We start from the raw sequence: 18,942 nt of genomic DNA, 5'->3' as shown, positions 1-18,942 counted from the left end.
CAGATCATGTTGCTCTTCCCCTGGATGCCTTCCTACTTCCCAGCTGTACCTTCTGGCTCCCCTCTGCTTTAGATTTACCAGCCCAAACTCCCTCCTCCCAGGGAGTAACCACAGGCCAGTTGGCACCATAGCCCCACAAACACACCTCCCTTCTCCCAGGGAGTGACTACAGACTACTTCCCCCCACAGCTCCTTCCTGCTGCCAACTTCCTGTCTTTATAAACCCGGCCCAGGTCCTCCACCAGCTGGACGTCATCAGCAATTAGGCCTTAATACACGCTGGCTTTACTCCAGGTGCAGCCTATGGGTTAATTGGCCTAATTTACCCCCCTCAGGCCAAGTGGGGTGGACATTCTGTCACGTAGGGCAGACCTTATGGGTGGGTGATGTGGGTGACCGCCCAGGGTGCTGTGGTCAGGAAGGTGCCATAGTCAAGAGGCAAGGAGCAGGATAGGCATGGGGTTTGAGGCAGCAGAAGTGAGCTTGGGGCAATGGGGAGGGGAGGCAGCTGGGCCCTGGAGCGATGGGAGGGGTGGGGAGCTCAGAGAGGCAGCGGATGCTAGGTGCAATGGGGGGATGGGTGAGGAGCACAGGCAGCCAGCGGGGGGTTGGGGCACCAAAATACAAGTTCGTCCAGGATGCCATTTTCCCTAAGGCCAGCTCTGCCATCCCATAAAGTCAGAAGATTCATTGAAAACTTGGCTATAAAAGCAAATAGATACTAGAAGATGTAGTACCCAAGACTATGGCTATGATAGCACATAAAGGCCCCAACCAAGACTGGCAGTCCATTGTGCCAGGTGCTGTACAAACACATGGTAAGAGACCATCAAAACAGACACAAGAAGTATTATTACCCCCCCCTTTTCACATATGGTGAATGTCAGGCATAGAGAGATTAGGCAACTTGTCCATGATCACAAAGGGGAGACTGTGATAAAGCCAGGAACTGAACTCACATCTCCTGAGTCCTGTCTAGGTCCTTAATTACAAAGCCATCCTTCCTCACGGAGACAAACAAAAATTAAAGTAAGACTTTTTGTGTGTGTTGGTTTTGACTATTTCCCAATCTTTTACTCTCCACATTGAAATTCAGCAGCTTTGCTTGTGGATTTGTTTTCCTCATTTCTTTGAAGCCATCAGCCATGAAATGTTTGTCCTCAGTAGGAAAAAAATACAGTTATTTTCTGGAGCGTTGCGAGGCAAGTATGAATACATGGAATAAGAACATTCAACTGACTTCTGATAGAACAATAGGAAAAAGTATGGAAGTGAATGAAAGAAGAAAGTTCAAGTCACTTTTTGTTGTGGGAGACGGTAATGAACAAACCTACCCACTACGAAGGGTTTTTTCCAGGAAGTGTGGGCTGTCACAACTACCTGTCCTTTAACTATCTTGAGAAGCGTGCTAGCGAGGCAGTTCTCATGCTGCTTCTGCACCGTGTTTTTGAAGGGGAGGCCACAGCCACTTGAACACAGAATGAACGAACCTTATAGCCCAACTACGCCTCGACCTATCAGTACCAGCTCACCTAACACCATGAAAATTTTTATGTGTTTTCTTATTGTATTTATTATAGCACAGACTATTGGGACTGTACTTTTTTGCTTATATCTTCACATGAAGCTGGATAAGGTAAGGTTAGAAATATGATCATGTTAAATGGACTGGTTCTAACAATGATTTACATTTAGCACGAAGAAAATTGATTAACAACAGTGAAAAATGAGGCAGAATAATGCAAATAGTTGTACTTACATAGAAGCAGCATTTATCATGTAAACATTCTTGTTTATGCATTAATTTTCCACTTAATAAAAGATACATTGTCATAAAGAGTTTTCCCCTTTAATTAACAAAATGATAATAGTGTAGCAAAGGGCAGTGTAGATTATATCAAATCAAGCTGCTTATTTTATCAGATTAAATACAGTGACAGTAGAATGAAAATATTGTTTGGTTGGTTTGAACAGTTTGACAATTATTCTATGCTCTTTGTTGGGAGTAAGGTGAAATCTTTTATTTTGTGATAGTATTTTAGATTCAGCAGTATTGAGCTTTACAGTGATACCTAGCAAAGGAAGAGGTTTCAGAAGCTTTTTAAATATTTGCCTATGATAATTTTATAGTAAGTTGCACTTAAGGAGAGTGGAGTTTTTTAAAATAAGCATAATCCAAATTATTCTGCTTCATGCTTCTAACAATATTTTTTAAAGAATTCAAAATTTCAAAACTGTTTTCAAGTTTGCTCTTATTTAAACTGCTGCTAGACCATGCTATGCTTATAGTCGCTTGCCTAAAACTAATTTTTAGTCAAGTAAAAGAAATGATATACAGTAAGTAGCCAGCTGTGCTTCATATATCAAGTAAAACTACCTAATTGGGTATAGAATAAAGTGTATTCTCCTTAAAAGGCATGCAGACAATATTTTCTCATTGAAATTAAAAATATACATATTTGCATATTTTTAATTTAAATTTAAATGAGTTAATACTGATCCCTAACAATGGAATGTAGAGCTCGGCTCCAAATGTTAAAGTACAAGAGGCAAAACAGTCTGGAAGATTAAGAACGGGTTAGTTTGCATGTGGTGGATCAGTTTGTAAATTCTGTACTCACCCTGAGTGGTACCTTACTATGCAAGTAGTCCCACTGATTTTAATGGAACTACTTGTGCAGTACGGTACTACTCAAGAGAAACAAAGCAACACGGTCTGTCTGAATGAATGTAATTACTAATTATTGCAAGAAAATATTTCTTCTCTGAGTTATGAAATGGACTGTTTTGGTCTAAGAGAAGATGAAATGCGGTTGTACACCATAGAAACAGTCTGAATCCGTCACCTTTCCTCACGATGAACCTTTCCTCACCTTTCCTCACGATTTGGATCCACTAGCACAGACCATGCAGAAGTCTGTTCCAATCACTGGAATGTGTATCGGCACAGAGTCTGTGTTCTTCCATCCCAATACAGCCTCAGTGATTTCGGTGGGACTTCTTACCAATTCAAGGTTCTACTCCACAGGAATAAGGGTGGCAGAATCAAGCTCTTCATCAAGATTCACACATAGATACCTATACCAACTGATGAAGTCTCACCTTCTGCCTTTTGAAAAGGGGAAACATGTAAATTAATTAGGGAAGTCAAGCGATTAAAAAAATTAATCGTGATTAATTGCGCTGTTAAACAACAATAGAATACCATTTATTTTAAATATTTGTGGATGTTTACTACATTTTCAAATATATTAATTTCAATTACAACGCAGAATACAAAGTGTACAGTGCTCATTTTATGTTTATATTTTATTACAAATATTTGCACTGTAAAAAACAAAAAAAATTTTTTCAATTCACCTCATATAAGTACTGTAGTGCAATCTCTTTATCATGAAAGTTGAACTTACAAACGTAGAATTATGTAAAAAAAAACTGCATTCAAAAATAAAACAATGTAAAACTTTAGAGTCTACAAGTCCACTCAGTCCTACTTCTTGGTCAGTCAATTACTCAGACAAACAAGATTGGTTACAATGTGCAGGAGATAGTGCTGCCTGCTTCTTGTTTACAATGTCACCTGAAAGTGAGAACAGGCATTTGCATGGCACTGTTGGAGCTGGCATTGTAAGATATTTAAGCGCCAGATGCACTAAAGAGTCATATGTCCCTTCATGCTTCAACCACCATTCCAGAGGACATGCTTCCATGCTGATGATGGGTTCTACTTAATGTAATGATCCCAAGCAGTGAGGACTGACACATGTTCATTTTCATCATCTTAGGCAGATGCCACCAGCAGAAGGCTGATTTTCTTTATTGGTGGTTTGGGTTCTGTAGTTTCTGCATCAGAGAGTTGCTCTTTTAAGACTTCTAAAAGCATGCTCCACACCTCATCCCTCTCAGATTTTGGACTGCACTTCAGATTCTTAAACCTTGGGTTGAGTGCTGTAGCTATTTTTAGAAATCTCACATCGGTACCTTCTTTGCATTTTGTCAAATCTGCAGCGAAAGTGTTCTTAAAATAAACATGTGCTGGGTCATCATCTGAGACTGCTATATGAAATATATGTAGAATGTGGGTAAAACAGAGCAGGAGGCATACAATTCTCCCCCCAAGGAGTTCAGTCACAAATTTAATTAACACATTTTTTTTTAACAAGCATCATCATCATGGAAGCATGTCCTCTGGAATGGTGGCCAAAGTATGAAAGGGCATACGAATGTTTAGCATACCTGGCATGTAAATACCTTGCAATGCTGGCTACAAAAGTGCCATGCGAACGCCTCTTCTCACTTTCAGGTGACATTGTAAATAAGAAGCAGGCAGCAGTATCTCCTACCAATGTAAACAAACTTGCTTGTCTTAGCAATTGGCAGAATAAGAAGTAGGACTGAGTGGACATGTAGACACTAAAGTTTTACACTGTTTTGTTTTTGCATGCAGTTATGTAACCAAAAAAAAAAAATCTGCATTTGTAAATTACACTTTCACGACAAAGAGATCGCATTTCAGTACTTGTATGAGGTGAACTGAAAAATACTATTTCTTTTGTTTATCGTTTTTATAGTGCATATATTTGTAATAAAAAATAATAATATAAAGTGAGCACTGTGCACTTTGTATTCTGTGTTGTAATTGAAATCAATATTGAAAATGTAGAAAAACATCCAAAAATATTTAATAAATTTCAATTGGTATTCTATTGTTATAAGTGCAATTAATCGTGATTTATTTTTTTAATTGCGATTTATTTTTTTGAGTTAATTGCGTGAGTTAACTGCGATTAATTGACAGCCCTAAAATTAATACAAAAGATCTGAGAGCAAGTTTCAATTGCTGTTATTTATTTTATACAGAAATCTGATGTGGGGCCCAATCCTACAGCCATTACTTGGACAAAATTCCCATTGAAGTTAGTGGGAACTTTGCTTGAGTATGGCCTTCAGGATTGGGCCCTTGAGGTATGGTATGGTGTAGGGATCTACTGTTTCATGAGACGTTGTTTCAGAACACAATGAGCTTATGTTCTTTTGTCACTTGGCCTCTAGCATTCTGTTTTATCTATTATCTCACTGACAGTTGGAACAGGAGTTGAGCTTACATGAAGATTATTTGTTCCTCAGAAGAATACAAAAATGTCGGAAACCAGAAGGTGCGGGCTCATCGTTATTGGACTGTAAGGAGATCATAAACAGATTCCAGGATCTGCTCGTCAAGGTAAGATGCTGTTAAATAAATAAAGATGCTGATAAAGATTTGCAATGCCACATATGTAGGCACACACAGGCAATATTGCAAAGCTGTATTTAAAAAGCAATATTTGTACACTTCCACATATTGGGCCAGATTCTAATCCCATTTTAATTGGAGTTAAATTCAGAATAACTCCATTGAAGTAAATGGAATTATTATAACGTAAGTGTGATCAGAATCTGGCCCACTAAAACAAATATTATAGAGCCTGATTGTACAAACACAAACACCTGTAGGTAATTTTACTCACACAATCTGCCCCAGTTGACAATGGAATGTTTGTCTTAGAAAGTTTGAGGATCATTTGCATTGAATGAAACTTTTAACAGTCATGGGATAAAACGATATTTAATTATTTATCATGTACTGAAGACAAAGGTATAGGAAAGGCTCATTTATATTGGAGTTCAGTTATTGCGTCTGTTTAGAGTGTGAGCTCCAGAGGGCTCGGATCATGTCTCCTCCATGTTAAATATAGTGCATGGCAGTGCCGCTGGAACAATGTTTATAGAGGGGAAGCTGAAAGCCATTGAACAAAACTGTAAGCCCTATCTATGATGGAAAGCACTTCAAGCCAGGGCGTGGTGCCGCACTCCCTGCACTCCTAGTTCCAGCACCCCTGGTGCATGGTATACCAGTGGCACTTAACACATCATAATTATTACACAGGAATAACATTATACATAACAATATTTACAATGCACCAAGCATGACAAATATAGACGGCAAAAATATAGATGACAAAATACTGGGTCACTCTAAGCCCTTCACAAGATTTGCTCTTTTTTACATTAAAATGAGTTACATTATGTAACAACAATTGCACCCATTATTTAACAAACAAGACAGTAGCTACAAAAGTGTACACAAGAGGTTGTGTTCGCAGTACAACACTCAGGACTTTGATACCCTAACTCTCATCGGCTTAGTGGGAGTGATGGAGCTGACGCCCTACAAGTTGATCTCAGATTGTATCTGAGAAAAATTGTTCTCCTTAACTTCTGAGGATTGGACAAGAAGCAATGGGCTTAAATTGCAGCAAGGGCGGTTTAGGTTGGACATTAGGAAAAACTTCTTAACTGTCAGGGTGGTTAAGCACTGGAATAGATTGCCTAGGGAGTTTGTTGAATCTCCCTCATTGGAGATTTTTAAGAGCACATTAAACAAACACCTGTTAGGAATGGTCTAGATAATATTTAGTCCTGCCATGAGTGCAGGGACTGGACTAGATGATCTCTCGAGGTCCATTCCAGTCCTATGATTCTATGATTTATTAACATTGCTCTGATGCCAGCTTTCATGCAGAACTGGACAGGGAGCTCCATTTGTGGGCTGCTGGTAGGATCTGACCCTGTGTGCTAAACAGTACACAGAAGGCCTGATTCTCAACTGTCTTGCACCTTACTAACACCTTTGGAAGGTGGGTGTAAAATGCTGCCACCAGTGTGAGATTTGGTTGTGTTTTTACACCCACACTGCATAGGTGTCAATGACTACACAAGTTGCAAAGCGCTTGAGAACTGAGCCCAGACACTGTGCTCATTTTCATTACTGGGGCTGAGGTGCAGCACATACAGTTCGGCAGCTAGAAAAAAGTCTGCTATTCATGAAGAAGCAAAACAGCAGGTTATTCGAGATGCATGAGAACAGTGTGCATAGCATATCTGAGGCTTAATTCTGCTCCGGCATAGACGCTTGATGTTACAAAGTCCTTGGTTTGCACATGGAAGTGCAGTGCCATTAATGTTAATGAGAATTCCACGCATACATCTAAGCTAGCACAGGGCTCCAGATATTTGATGTCAGCTACAGGGACATATTATCATCATGTTTTTTTTGAAATTCAGGTACTTAACTATGAGCTCATTCACGAGGCACTAACTAGGATCCATTTGGTATAGTCAGTAAGTTCCTTCTGGCATATCCTAGTGAATGGAATAGGTGAAGGGAACCAGCTAATGAACTCTGAATTGGTGTCAGATTAGGGGATGGTGCCCTCAATCTGCCTAGCTCTTGAAATAATTAATTAGCAGTGTTTATTCTGTTCAGTAGATATAATTTCCTACCTGTGTTAAGTGGATTTTGGTGGCATGCACATAAGGGGCCTAAACTAAAGCCCATCAAAGTCAAATGGGAGTCCTTCCGAACATTTTCGATCAGGCTCTAGTTGATAAAGCAAATCATGCCTGAAACTGACCAGCCTCATCAGTTCTGAATACCCTGTAGTGTGTCTGAGCTGGAGGAGTCCAGCATTGCAGCGCTGTACTATAGCCTTGTAGGAAAGCATCACACTTTTTGAATTGCCCTGTACAGTCATTCTTCTAAGTGTTTTCAAATACACCTTTCCTGTCACAGCATTTTCATGATATAAAACCTAAAATAAAAGGCCCTTTAAACCGTGAGCTACAAACGGAAAGTAAAAACTCTGCTGCGCGTGACCCCAGCAGAGCTGTTTTCACAAGATCTGGTGATAGGTATCCCAGAACCGAGAGTCAATAGAGCTCTCAGGGCCAAACTGTAACCTCACTAACACCTTTTGAATCCAGTGCTGGGGAACAGAAATAAATTAGGTCTGTAGTAGGTCTTAAATATCTGCTGCACCAAAGCAATGAAAAATATTGCTTACCATAAAAATGAATTCCAATGGGCTGCACTGCAGGGAAGAAAAGATCTCACAACACAGGTGATGAAAATGGGAACTTACTGGCCTTTTTCCTTCTGCTTTCTCAAATATTTATTTTCTCTCCACACATTAGAAATACTGATCAGGTAGTTCAGGCACTAGAGAGAACAGAGAAGATTACGCTCAATGATGATGAGCTGTCAATTTATTTTATTCAAACCTTGCCAAACAGTAATAACCAATGTCACTTGTAGAGTATCTGTGTAGGAGGGGCACTATATTGTCCCCCCAAGTGCTATGCTTTGTTTATGTACTAGCATTGATTCTGCTAATGCGAAGTCAGGGTGGTTTGCCAGAAGAACAAAAATTGGGTGATCTGTTCTCCAATCTTTTTCCAGTCATGGAATTTTTACTGTATAATGAGGCTGGTAGGTAGGGGATGCCTTAGTGTTCTAAGCATCTGATTTGAAATGCAAGCAGCCCTTCATCCTTCTGTCAGACAAAAGGAATAACATGCAGTTTAATACAGGTTAACCTTTAGGGTCAAACTGTTTTGCTCTGTATGGATATTTACATACGAGTAAAGGTGTGGTTCCCCAACCCTGCCACTATTTTTCAGTGTGCTCTACACCCATTGGTAGCTGTCCTACCCTCTAGCTCCCCAAATTGGCTGCATTTCCTTTCGTACGGCCCGGCAATCCTTTAGGATGATAAGTTTCATGTAAATCTAAAATATTATGGGTCAAACTCTGTTCTCAGTTATGCTGGTGCGCTTTTACTGTGAATATCATTATATGGTCACAGATAACTCCAAGGATACTATTCTGATACCTTTGGTTATCACACATACATTGTAGGATTAGATGTGCTGTGTTTGGAACACTAATTAAATGTGATTTCAAATCTCTGAATAACCTTTTATAATGCTCTGGTTTTAGGATGCAGAACTCAGCAAGGATGGTGCAAAATTTGAAATGCAAAAAGGTACACTTCTTGATATTCTGGGAAAACTTTTACTAAATGAAATAAAGTGGAAAGTAGGTCTGTCAAGAGACAATGTTCTTTGCATCATTGAAAACACCATCGATAACATAAAAAATCTGGGGATGGCCTGCACTGTGCTTGGAGCCTGATTTTGCTCCCAGTGAAGTCAATGGCAACACTCCCATGCAGCAGGTTTTGTTCCTTATGATGTTTCAGAAGGTCTAGAGTCAGTATCTTAATACCTATGGCAATCCTTGAGCTTTACGGTGTCATTTTGGAACAAGATTTGAGGCGTCCTTTGCTCAGCATCTGGGTCTTTCAGTGCTATTATATCATGATAGCATGAGGCAGAAGAACATCTCTAGGAATGTGAGAAGGATAAGATGTCAGAAGAATAGAAAGTGCTTGCCAGGAAAGCTACCAAAAAGTGCTAAATTGCTAAATCTGCTAAACCAGTAACAAAGCACTGTTCTGCCAGTGCCCCAATGCTGCTAATCCTTTAGTTTACATAGGCAGAAAATATTTTACCAACTATTTACTATGTATTGTATGCCCATCATCTCTGTGAGGCCAGTGTTTGTACCAGACAAATGAATGAGTTCCTGCTGCTAATCAGAGCCAGCGAGTTAAAGCCCTTTTGAAGTCAGTGGGGCTCTATACCCGCAACCAAAGGGAGGATTGAAACACAACGTATTCAGAAGGCATGTCAAGGTGGCATGCATGTAAATACTTATTGGTGGTGTGCATTTTATAGTCTTGCCTGATGCATTCCCGTTGGTGCATCTGTCATATCTTGACTGGGCTCCTGGTAAGGGAATGTCTTCACTGCAGAGTTAGCCCAGGTGATTAGCACCTGAGTCTGAGCATACAAGTTAGGCTAGCTGCCTGTATTACTGCATCCTCACTGATGCTACACTCACGCATGTGTGTCACTAGGACTTCTGGAGGCACATCCCATAATGCTTGGCACTGCAGTAAATTGAGCCACTCTATAATTCTTTCCCAGTAAATTGTGGGAGGATTTGTCTGTCCTTCCAGGCACATGGGGAATTAGGGCAAGGCAATGGTGGACTATCAGCATTCAGTGATTTAGCCTGTGTCCTCTCTGGAAAGTGGACACATTACCAGCCCGAGTGAAAGTGGAACCCAGGCTCTATCACCTCCAGCCAGCCCAGCTAATCCGGGATGAAAGCACCATCAAACCTGGGTGAAAGGGTTTTTGTGTGCGTCAGAGCCTGGGCTAACTCTGCAGTGAAGACATTCCCTGCTCACCCCAAGCAGAGAGTGTTAGGGTAAGGCTTATTGAAGTGGTTAGTTGCTGCAGTTCACAGCATCCCACCGTCTGGGTGAGGTTGGTTTCTGTGAGTGCATAACACCTTTACACTGTGTGCCCCACCAGCAACCTATTGGTAATTCAGCGTGCCAGCCAGCCCTCCAGGGTCTGGGAGTTGGTTATTTAAAGCTCTATCTGTCACCTCATTTGAACCTGAGATGTCTTTGCTGTCAGTGCCTGGAACACACCCTTTCAAGGTCAGCAGTAGGGCACTCTGAGCTGAAAGTCCCCACTTTGCTGTGCCCATCAGAGCTCGAATTCGCATTCATACACATGGGAATTTGTACACGTTTTGTTCGATCAGACTTTTGACTGAATATTACTGTAGGCCCTGGTCCTACTGGTCTCAGCATGGGCACGGGGGGCTGCTTCCATAGAGCTCATTGCAAGATCGGGGCCATTATCTCTATTAGACAGGGAAGTTTTCTATGAGGGGTGAGGCTTTTTAAAATCAGTCCTGATGATTCTGGCTCTTGTGTACTTTAATATTATTACACAGCGCGGAGGTGCGTCTAGGGCAGTCGCTGTACTGCCTAAGATAATGAATAAGGATAAACACATGAATAAATCACTGGCATTGTTTGATTGCAGATGACAGGCAGCAACCAATTTCAGCTCACCTAACGGGGTTCAAGAACAGCACCAAGAAAATATCAGGTAAGGAACTCAGCTTTGCCAGACCCTATTCACAAATTGGAGGGGTGGAGAAGGAGGGGAAAGTGGGATTTATAAGTGGTGAAATAATCATAATAATTATTATAATAATTGGGAGGGCATATCTAGTGGAGTCCCCCAGGAGTCAATCCTGGGTCTGGTACTATTCAATATTTTCATTAATGACTTGAATAATGGAGTGGAGGGCATGCATATAAAATTTTCAATGACAGAGTTGCAAGCACTTTGGAGGACAGGATTAGAATTCAAAATAATCTTGACAAATTAGAGAATTGGTCTGAAATCAACAAGATGAAATTCAATAAAGACAAGTGCAAGTACTTCTCTTAGGAAGGACAAATTAAATGCACAACTACAAAATGGGGAATAACTGGCCGGGCAGTTGTAGTACCCAAATCCTGAACAGGATCTGGGAGTTACTGTGGGTCACAACTTGAATATGAGTCAACAATGAGATGCAGTTGTGAAAAAGGCTAATATTCTGGGTTTATTAACAGGAGTGTTGTGTGTAAGACGTGGCAGGTAATTGTCCCATTCTATTCAGTTGAATACTGTGTCCAATTTTTGGGTGCCATGCTTTTGGAAAGATGTGGATAAACTGCAGAGAGTCCAGAGGAGAGAAACAAAAATGATAAAAGGTTTAGGTAGCTTAGCCTAGGAGGAAAGGTTAAAAAGACGGGGCATGTTTAGCCTTGAGAAAAGAAGACTGAGGGGGACCTGAGAACAGTCTTCCAATATGTTAAGGGCTGTTCTAAAGAGGACTGTGATCGATCGTTCTGCCGTGTCCACTGACAGTAGGATAATAAGTAATGGACTTAATCTGCAGCAAGGGAGAGTTCGGTCAGATACTAGGAAAAACTTTCTAATTATAAAGCTAGTTAAATTCCGGAATAGGCTTCCAAGGAATGTTGTGGAATCCCCGTCAGGTTGGACAAACACCTGTCAGAGATGGTCTAGGTTTACTTAGTGTGCCTCAGCACAGGGGACTGGACTAGAAGACTTCTTGAGGTCCCTTCCAGCCCTCCATTTCTATCATTCTATGATAATATCTAGCGTTTCTGTAATGCTTTTTCTATAGAGCTCAAAGCACTTCATAAAGGAGGGGAGTAGCATATCCGCATTTTACAGATGGAGAAACTGAGGCACAGAGAGGTGATGTGACTTGCTCAAAGTCACCCAGCAGGCCAGTGGCAGAGCCAGGAATAGTGCTCAGATCTCTTAAGTCCCAGTCCTCTGCTCTAACCACTGGGCACACATTTTCCTATATGGGATTTCACACTTCAGGGAATCAAACTCAGTGGTAACTATGTAGAGTATTATTCTTGAGTCTGATGATATTTCATGTAGGCTAACTCCTGCTTGCCTTACTCGTGTCCATCTCCCCACTGGACTCCACTGTGACAATGCACTTGAATAAGGTGGGCTCTGTTTGGTCTTATGTGAAGTGTAATTGAAAGGCTACAGTGAGTTAGAAGACAATAATTCCAGCATAGGAGTTTGGTGACAACATAAACTAAACCTCGCAATGAACATGTTTCCTTTTGCTTCATTTTTGGTTGTTTTCTGTTTTTTTAATATCAGGTTTCCTAGAAATAAATAATAGATGGTCTTTAAGAAAAGGAAATAATGTCATTGTTTTCAAATGGACCACCCTCCTGCTGAAACCTGGCTAAAATACATTTGATTTTGTAGGCATGTCATGAAGGACTGGGGAATTGGGTGCCTTTAGCAGAGAGAGTGTTTGTGTGGTCTATGTGTGTGTAGTGTATGTGTGTGCTTTTCAGAACGTTATTTCTGGTGGTCATTTTTACAAGAAAAACTGCTAAATGAAGAAATCCCATCATACCAGGGATTGTCAGGCTCAGCTGTGAGTGGAGAAGGTTAGGGCTGGTTTAAGTGAAGAGTAATGTTCATCATATGCAGAATCTGAAATAGCCCATGCTAAACTGTAAGAACAGAATAAGGCCTAGTCCTGCAAACCCTTAGTCATGAGTGTTGTCTTTATGCATGCAAAGCGTCTCACTCTTCTCAAGGCTGTCTCCACATTTCCCCTAAAATTTCCCACCTTTGATATCAACAGGGAGAACACTCATTAGATAAGGCGCTGATGGTCACTGGCTTTAAAGGGTATCTCTACATTGCAATTAAAAACTCATGACTGGCCTGTGCTAGCAGACTCAGGCTCATGGGGCTCAGGCTATGCGGCTGTTTAATTGCACTGTAGGCGTTTGGGCTCAGGTTGGAGCCAGGCTCTAGGACCCTGCAAGGTGGGAGGGTCCCAGAATTCGGGCTGTAGCCTGAGTCCAAATCTCTCTATTGCAATTAAACAGCCCCTTAGCCAGAGCCCCAGGAGCATGAGAGAGCTGGCACAGGCCAGCCATGGGTGTGTAATTGCAGCGTAGACATACCCTTAGTCACTATAATGAACATATAGACACCACAGAGCCATGTTCTGTACCATCTCAATTACATTTATCTAGAACAGTTTCCTGAAACTGTGCTGAATTGGTTGTGGGCCTGTCTACACTTGCAGTTATACCATTTTCATCACTGGCTCGGCTGCACTAATTGTCAGCACTAGGTAAATTTTCTAGAGTAGTCCTGGCCCAGGAGACAGCCTGCAAGAGCAAAGGTGTATGAGTAAGAGTCTGCAAGATCAGACCTATAATCTGGTAAGAATCTCTAAACCTAAGCACATTTCAATTGACTCCGGAGTAATTACCAGTAACAGCAATAGCTCTTTCCATCTCTGACGCTACAACTCACACAGACTTTATTCCACTTTATAGCTCAACGCATAACCTTGGGGAAACCTTTGTACCAAATAAAAATCACAAAAAAATTCCCTGTAATCCTATTGATATTATAATGCAAACTAACAAACACTCAGAAATGAACTAGTTTGGCTGGAACTCAGTGCCTAGACTCAGCCATTGGGGAAAAGAAAACAGGACAGTAACATGCACATGTATAGACCTCATGCTGGATTATTCCTTCACTCAGAGAACTTCCTATTAAAGGTCAAGATACCCCTCCTGCTCCCATTGCAGCGAATGGTATTTCAGTTTCTCCAGGGTTGGGTTCTTTGTGAGGTAATTAGAAACACTGATACTGGATATTATTTTCATATTAATATCCAAGGCTGGAGTTCATTCTCTTCTCTTTACTGGACTACAGTAGGTCACTCAACACACAGCTTGCTCTGAAACAGACAGAACCTTCAGTGGGGTTATCTGTGTGCCCTAAATCCAGATTAGCCTGTGGGTGTTTAAATTCTGCTCTTTGTTGTAAAGCCACTCTCAGAACTCCATCAGGTCTAGCAAACTCCCAAAAACCTTAGTTATTTATTTTGTACTTCCTTACCTGATTCTCACTCTTTTTTTCCTATTAGGAAAAAAAAATCAAGACTTTTTTTTTTAATGTAAGGTTGAAGATGAATATTTGCTCAGTAAACTTCAATAGGACTTGATTTTGCATTAGAGAAGTCAATGGGAACTTGGTAATTGACTTCAGTGGGCACAGGATCAGGCCCACAGAGAAAAAAAGCCCTCTAAAGGTATGTCTACACAGCAACTAGACTGTGGCCTGTGCCAGCCGACTTGGGCTCGTGGGGCTTGGGCTGTTTCATTGCTGCGTAGACTTCCGGGCTTGGGCTGGAGCCTGAGCCCTAGGATCCTCCTACCTCACAGGGTCCCAGAGCCCGGGCTCCAGCCCGAGCCCAGAAATCTTCACAGCAATGAAACAGCCCTGCAGCCCAAGCCCTGTAAGCCTCTTGGCTGGCACGGGCCAGCCACAAGTGTCTAGCTGCTGGGCAGATGTATCCAAAGGGTTCAAGCTGGAGCTCAGGCTTGGCAGCCCAGGGAGAAGGGTGGGCTTCAGAGCTTAAGTCACAACATCTACGCAGCTGTTTTGAGCGCTGTAGCGCGAGATCAAGTCTGTAGCCTGGGGCCCTGAGACTCGCTGCTGCAGGCAGTGTAGGTGGACTCTAATTGCCTGGCATATTTCATGTTTTACATTAGAGAGGGTTTTAGTTATTTCAGTTTCGCTATTTGACAGTGCTCAAGGTGGATGTACATGTCAGCCAAGAAAAGGCCCCTCCTGTGCTCTTTGACCCAGCTCTCTTTGACTCTAATGGGCATTTTACCTGAGTAAGGACGTACTCCGCAAATGTCCTTGACACCTCCACTCACCCCCACCAACTGTGGCAGCCGGTGCACAAACAAGAGCCCATCCTGGCATGCAGCAGACAGTGCTGCCGATGCTGTTGGGGGAGATTTGTGTTTTGCCACGAGAAAGTTTATGGTATGTAAGTTGCTAGGCTCGGAGGCGCCTGTTACGACTGTAGAATGAAACCTGTAGCAAGATTATTTTTATACGTTCTCACCTGATTCCCACCCTCTTCAGTAGCTGGAAGAGGGCGATGGAAGGAGGAACGTAAGGACAGTGTACAGGTCAGAAACGAATGTCAGCACCTGGGTGTTGAACACACCTGATAATACAAAAACCATCATTCATTTCAGAGGGACTCTTCATGGCTTTGAGTCAGCTCCTCTCAAAGGCAATACCCGAGCATCTGAAGGCTGCATTGACTTTAATGGAGCTATGACCATTTACACCAGCTGAGAATCTGGCTCTTTGTGGCAGATTATTTGTAGCAAAATGTATTATAACCATGACTACTTCTCTGCTGCATAAAGAAGGCCAAATGCTAAGCCACACACCAGGTCAATCAGAGGGGACAGCGTGGGTTAAGAATCAAAAAAACCCAACTTCCTTCCTGTGTATAAATAAGACAGCAGTGCAAATCTGTGGCCACTCTAGTGCTGGGATCCCATCAGAGTACAGAGGGGAGGGACAGAATATCCTCCTTGAGCTCCCAATCCAGCTCTAATAATTCCCATCACCGTTGGTCAACTTGTACATGATGTCAATTGATACAACTACTTGCCATGAAGAACAAAGAGCCCCTTTCTCCCAGAGCAAGGAAAGGGAGCCCAGCAAGAGGGAGGCTGTGCTGTGCTGTGGGCAGTTCTCACAGCCCCAGAGGAGGAGCATCTGGGCAGGAGCAGGATGGAGACTGGGAAGCTGTGCTGGGGAGCAGTTATCTTGCTACATGGTATAGATACACTTCGAGAGAGACAGTTTTTACCACAATGAGCTTACAGTCTAAAGAGACAAGAGAGACTCGGGGTTGGACTGATTCCATGCACATGAAGAAAAGGCGTACTAGTGGCACCTTAGAGACTAACCAATTTATTTGAGCATAAGCTTTCGTGAGCTACAGCTCGATGAAATGAGCTGTAGCTCACGAAAGCTTATGCTCAAATAAATTGGTTAGTCTCTAAGGTGCCACAAGTCCTCCTTTTCTTTTTGTGAATACAGACTAACACGGCTGCTACTCTGAAACCTGTCATTCACATGAAACATTCTAATGGTATTTTTTTCTCCCAATGTGATTTCTGACTCATTCAACTCAAAAGCGATGTTTTTCCCTTCACAGTTTTACAGTGGCAGAAAACGGGGTATGCCCCTATGAGCAACCTGATATCCTACAAAGGAGGGAAATTGAAGGTGGAAAAAGAAGGGCTCTACTACATCTACTCCCAGGTCAGCTTCTGCACCAAGCAAACTCCTGGGGCGCCATTTACGGTGTTTATTTATTTGAACCTACCATCGGAATTTGATCGGCTCTTATTAAAGGGACAGGATACACACAGCTCATCCAGTGTTTACTGTGCCCTCCAATCCACTCACCTAGGAGGAGTGTTTGAACTCCGGAAAGGTGACGTGGTGTTTGTTAATGTGACAGATTCGACTCAAGTGAACTATGATCATGGAAACACATACTTTGGTATGTTTAAACTCTATTGAGACGTGACCTGCCATGAAGAAGAGAGCTGCAGGAGGCCCAATCCCAACTTTGTTGAACAAAGTGACTTCTGGTTTCCAATATTTATGTTCCTCTGCATCTTTAGTTTTCTTGTATCTAGTTCTGTATATTGTGTTATTTATTAACAGGGGTGGAATGAGCCCTTAGAACAGAAACAGAACAAAGTTTGGAGCTGTTACTGTGTGCACTTTGTTCTCACCTTTTCTCATTGCAGAATGTCTGTACACATCTGTATCATATGTATTTAAGCCTTCCATGCCCTGTGTGCTATCACTTGTCTGACAGGGTGGATATGCTTATTTAGTAGAACATAATATGAGTGTTTCTTTCCAAACAACATTATGTATCTCTCAGGGGTCGCCAGTCAGATAGATTATATGTACCTCTTTTTCAATCTGCTTATAAAGTAACAGTGGAAAAACTTTAAGGGTTTAGAAACATCTTCTCTAGGAAAAAAGCAATCAGCAAATTGCCATCCTTAAGCAGTAACTGCCAATGATACATATTTACCATTTAAATTCTATATTTCACCTGAAGTCTCCCTTCTTTTCATCTCTGTATATGTATAATATACAATCAGCAGAGCCTTGTACCTTTTATAATCATGTGATATTTGCTGAGGCTTGTTCACACTAGGTGAAATTCACTCCAGAGAAGAAGGGCCTGCACAAGGTCCATGAGCCACTCATGTCCTCAGAACAGGGCTTCAGTGAGCCGTAAATAGTCCTCTGCCCCAGGGTGAATTTCATGCACAGGCCTAGACTGTCCTGTATAGATTTGCGAATGAAGGGGACACTGCTCATGGAACAACCCACACCCACGTGGAAGGGAGCCTCAGCCACCCTCCCCGTACCACTACCCCTTCTCCCCAGGCCCCCCGGACAACCCTCCTCCATGGGCCCTTATTGCATACTATGGGAAGGAATGGGAAGGCAGAAGGCTGGACCAGGCAGGATCCCCTGTCCAGTCCTATGATATACCTCTAAGTTGTCTTATCTATTGTGTAGAGCCTCCCCTGGGCATCTTGGGGCTACCACAGCCAGGATAGCTCCTGGTAGAGCGGCTCCACTGTGATCACTGGGGCCATAGCTGGTGCAGAGGGACTGGAGCTCTATGGATAGGCCCCAGAGCCTTTTCCATGTGGGATCAATGGGTAGTATGGGGATGTCCTTGCTGAGATTTTTCTCCCCAGACATTCCTCCCATGGACTGTTTGAGAGGGTGATCCGGGCCATAATAAATTAAGACAGTTACATAGCACCTTGCACCCAAAGATCCCAAATACCAAGAGACTTTTCAGGGTCCTGATCCTGGAACTCTTACTCACTCAAGTGGTGCTCACTCATGGGAGTAGCTCTGTTGAAGTAAATAAGATTGCTTGTGTAAGGGTTGCAGGATTGGGACATAGGATTTTTGCCTGACTAAAGATTGCAAGATTGGCCCATATAGCATACCATGGTCACTTGCCCCATCTTCAGTATGCAGCCACCTCTGGGATGGAAAGCAGTAATCTTTACACACAGAACATACCAACACCAGTGACTGTGGATTTAAGGTCTGATGCTGCACCCACGGATGTCAATGGGAGGCATGCTCAGAAACTGCCAGTCTAATTTTATTATAATTTAATATGTAGTGTTGGTGGCATAACTTTATTAGAAAATGGAGTCAGTGAAATGTTTTTGTTTGATGCATTGTGTAAAAATTATTTATTTAATTAAAGCTGTATTATATTCATGGACAAAGGGAGGGAACAACTCGAAGCTGCACTGGAAAATAGAAAGTGTGCAAGGAATAAACATGACTGTTGTTATGTTTGTGCAGTAATGTTGGATCCGCAGTATTGAATGTTGAGTTCTGAAGAGCTAAACCGGAAGTGCTGTGTTGCTTATACATCACAGCGCTGAGCTGATCTACAGTCTTGCTACAACAGTTGGTGTAGAATTCTGCATACTGTAGTGTTACAAATAACATACCCTTGATAAATTAAGAAATAAAATTTCATTTTATACAGTTTTTAATGTGATTGCATTTTTAAAAAATATAATGCCAGAGTTTGCCACTCTGATTAAGGGTCTAGCGTGGAGTTCTATACTGTTGCCCATCACTGTATCATCTGAGCACGGATACTATATATGCTTTCCTAACTGAAGTCATGACACTCAACATTATATATACTCT

General features: G+C 42.0%; 1 protein-coding gene across 1 annotated transcript; it reads left to right on the top strand.

Annotated features, from left to right (window-relative positions):
* The first annotated feature begins 647 nt into the window (after positions 1 to 647).
* On the top strand, positions 648 to 18,777 carry CD40LG (CD40 ligand). Its single transcript, XM_077826984.1, has 5 exons — positions 648 to 1,636; positions 5,084 to 5,221; positions 8,819 to 8,864; positions 10,789 to 10,854; positions 16,373 to 18,777. The coding sequence occupies exons 1-5, from the start codon at positions 1,481 to 1,483 to the stop codon at positions 16,741 to 16,743; spliced, it is 777 nt and encodes a 258-aa protein (XP_077683110.1). The 5' UTR covers positions 648 to 1,480; the 3' UTR covers positions 16,744 to 18,777.
* Positions 18,778 to 18,942: the final 165 nt, after the last annotated feature.

This window comes from Eretmochelys imbricata, chromosome 9, assembly GCF_965152235.1.
Source record: "Eretmochelys imbricata isolate rEreImb1 chromosome 9, rEreImb1.hap1, whole genome shotgun sequence".
NCBI classification, from domain to species: domain Eukaryota; kingdom Metazoa; phylum Chordata; order Testudines; family Cheloniidae; genus Eretmochelys; species Eretmochelys imbricata.
This window is presented reverse-complemented; position numbering and strand designations above follow the sequence as displayed.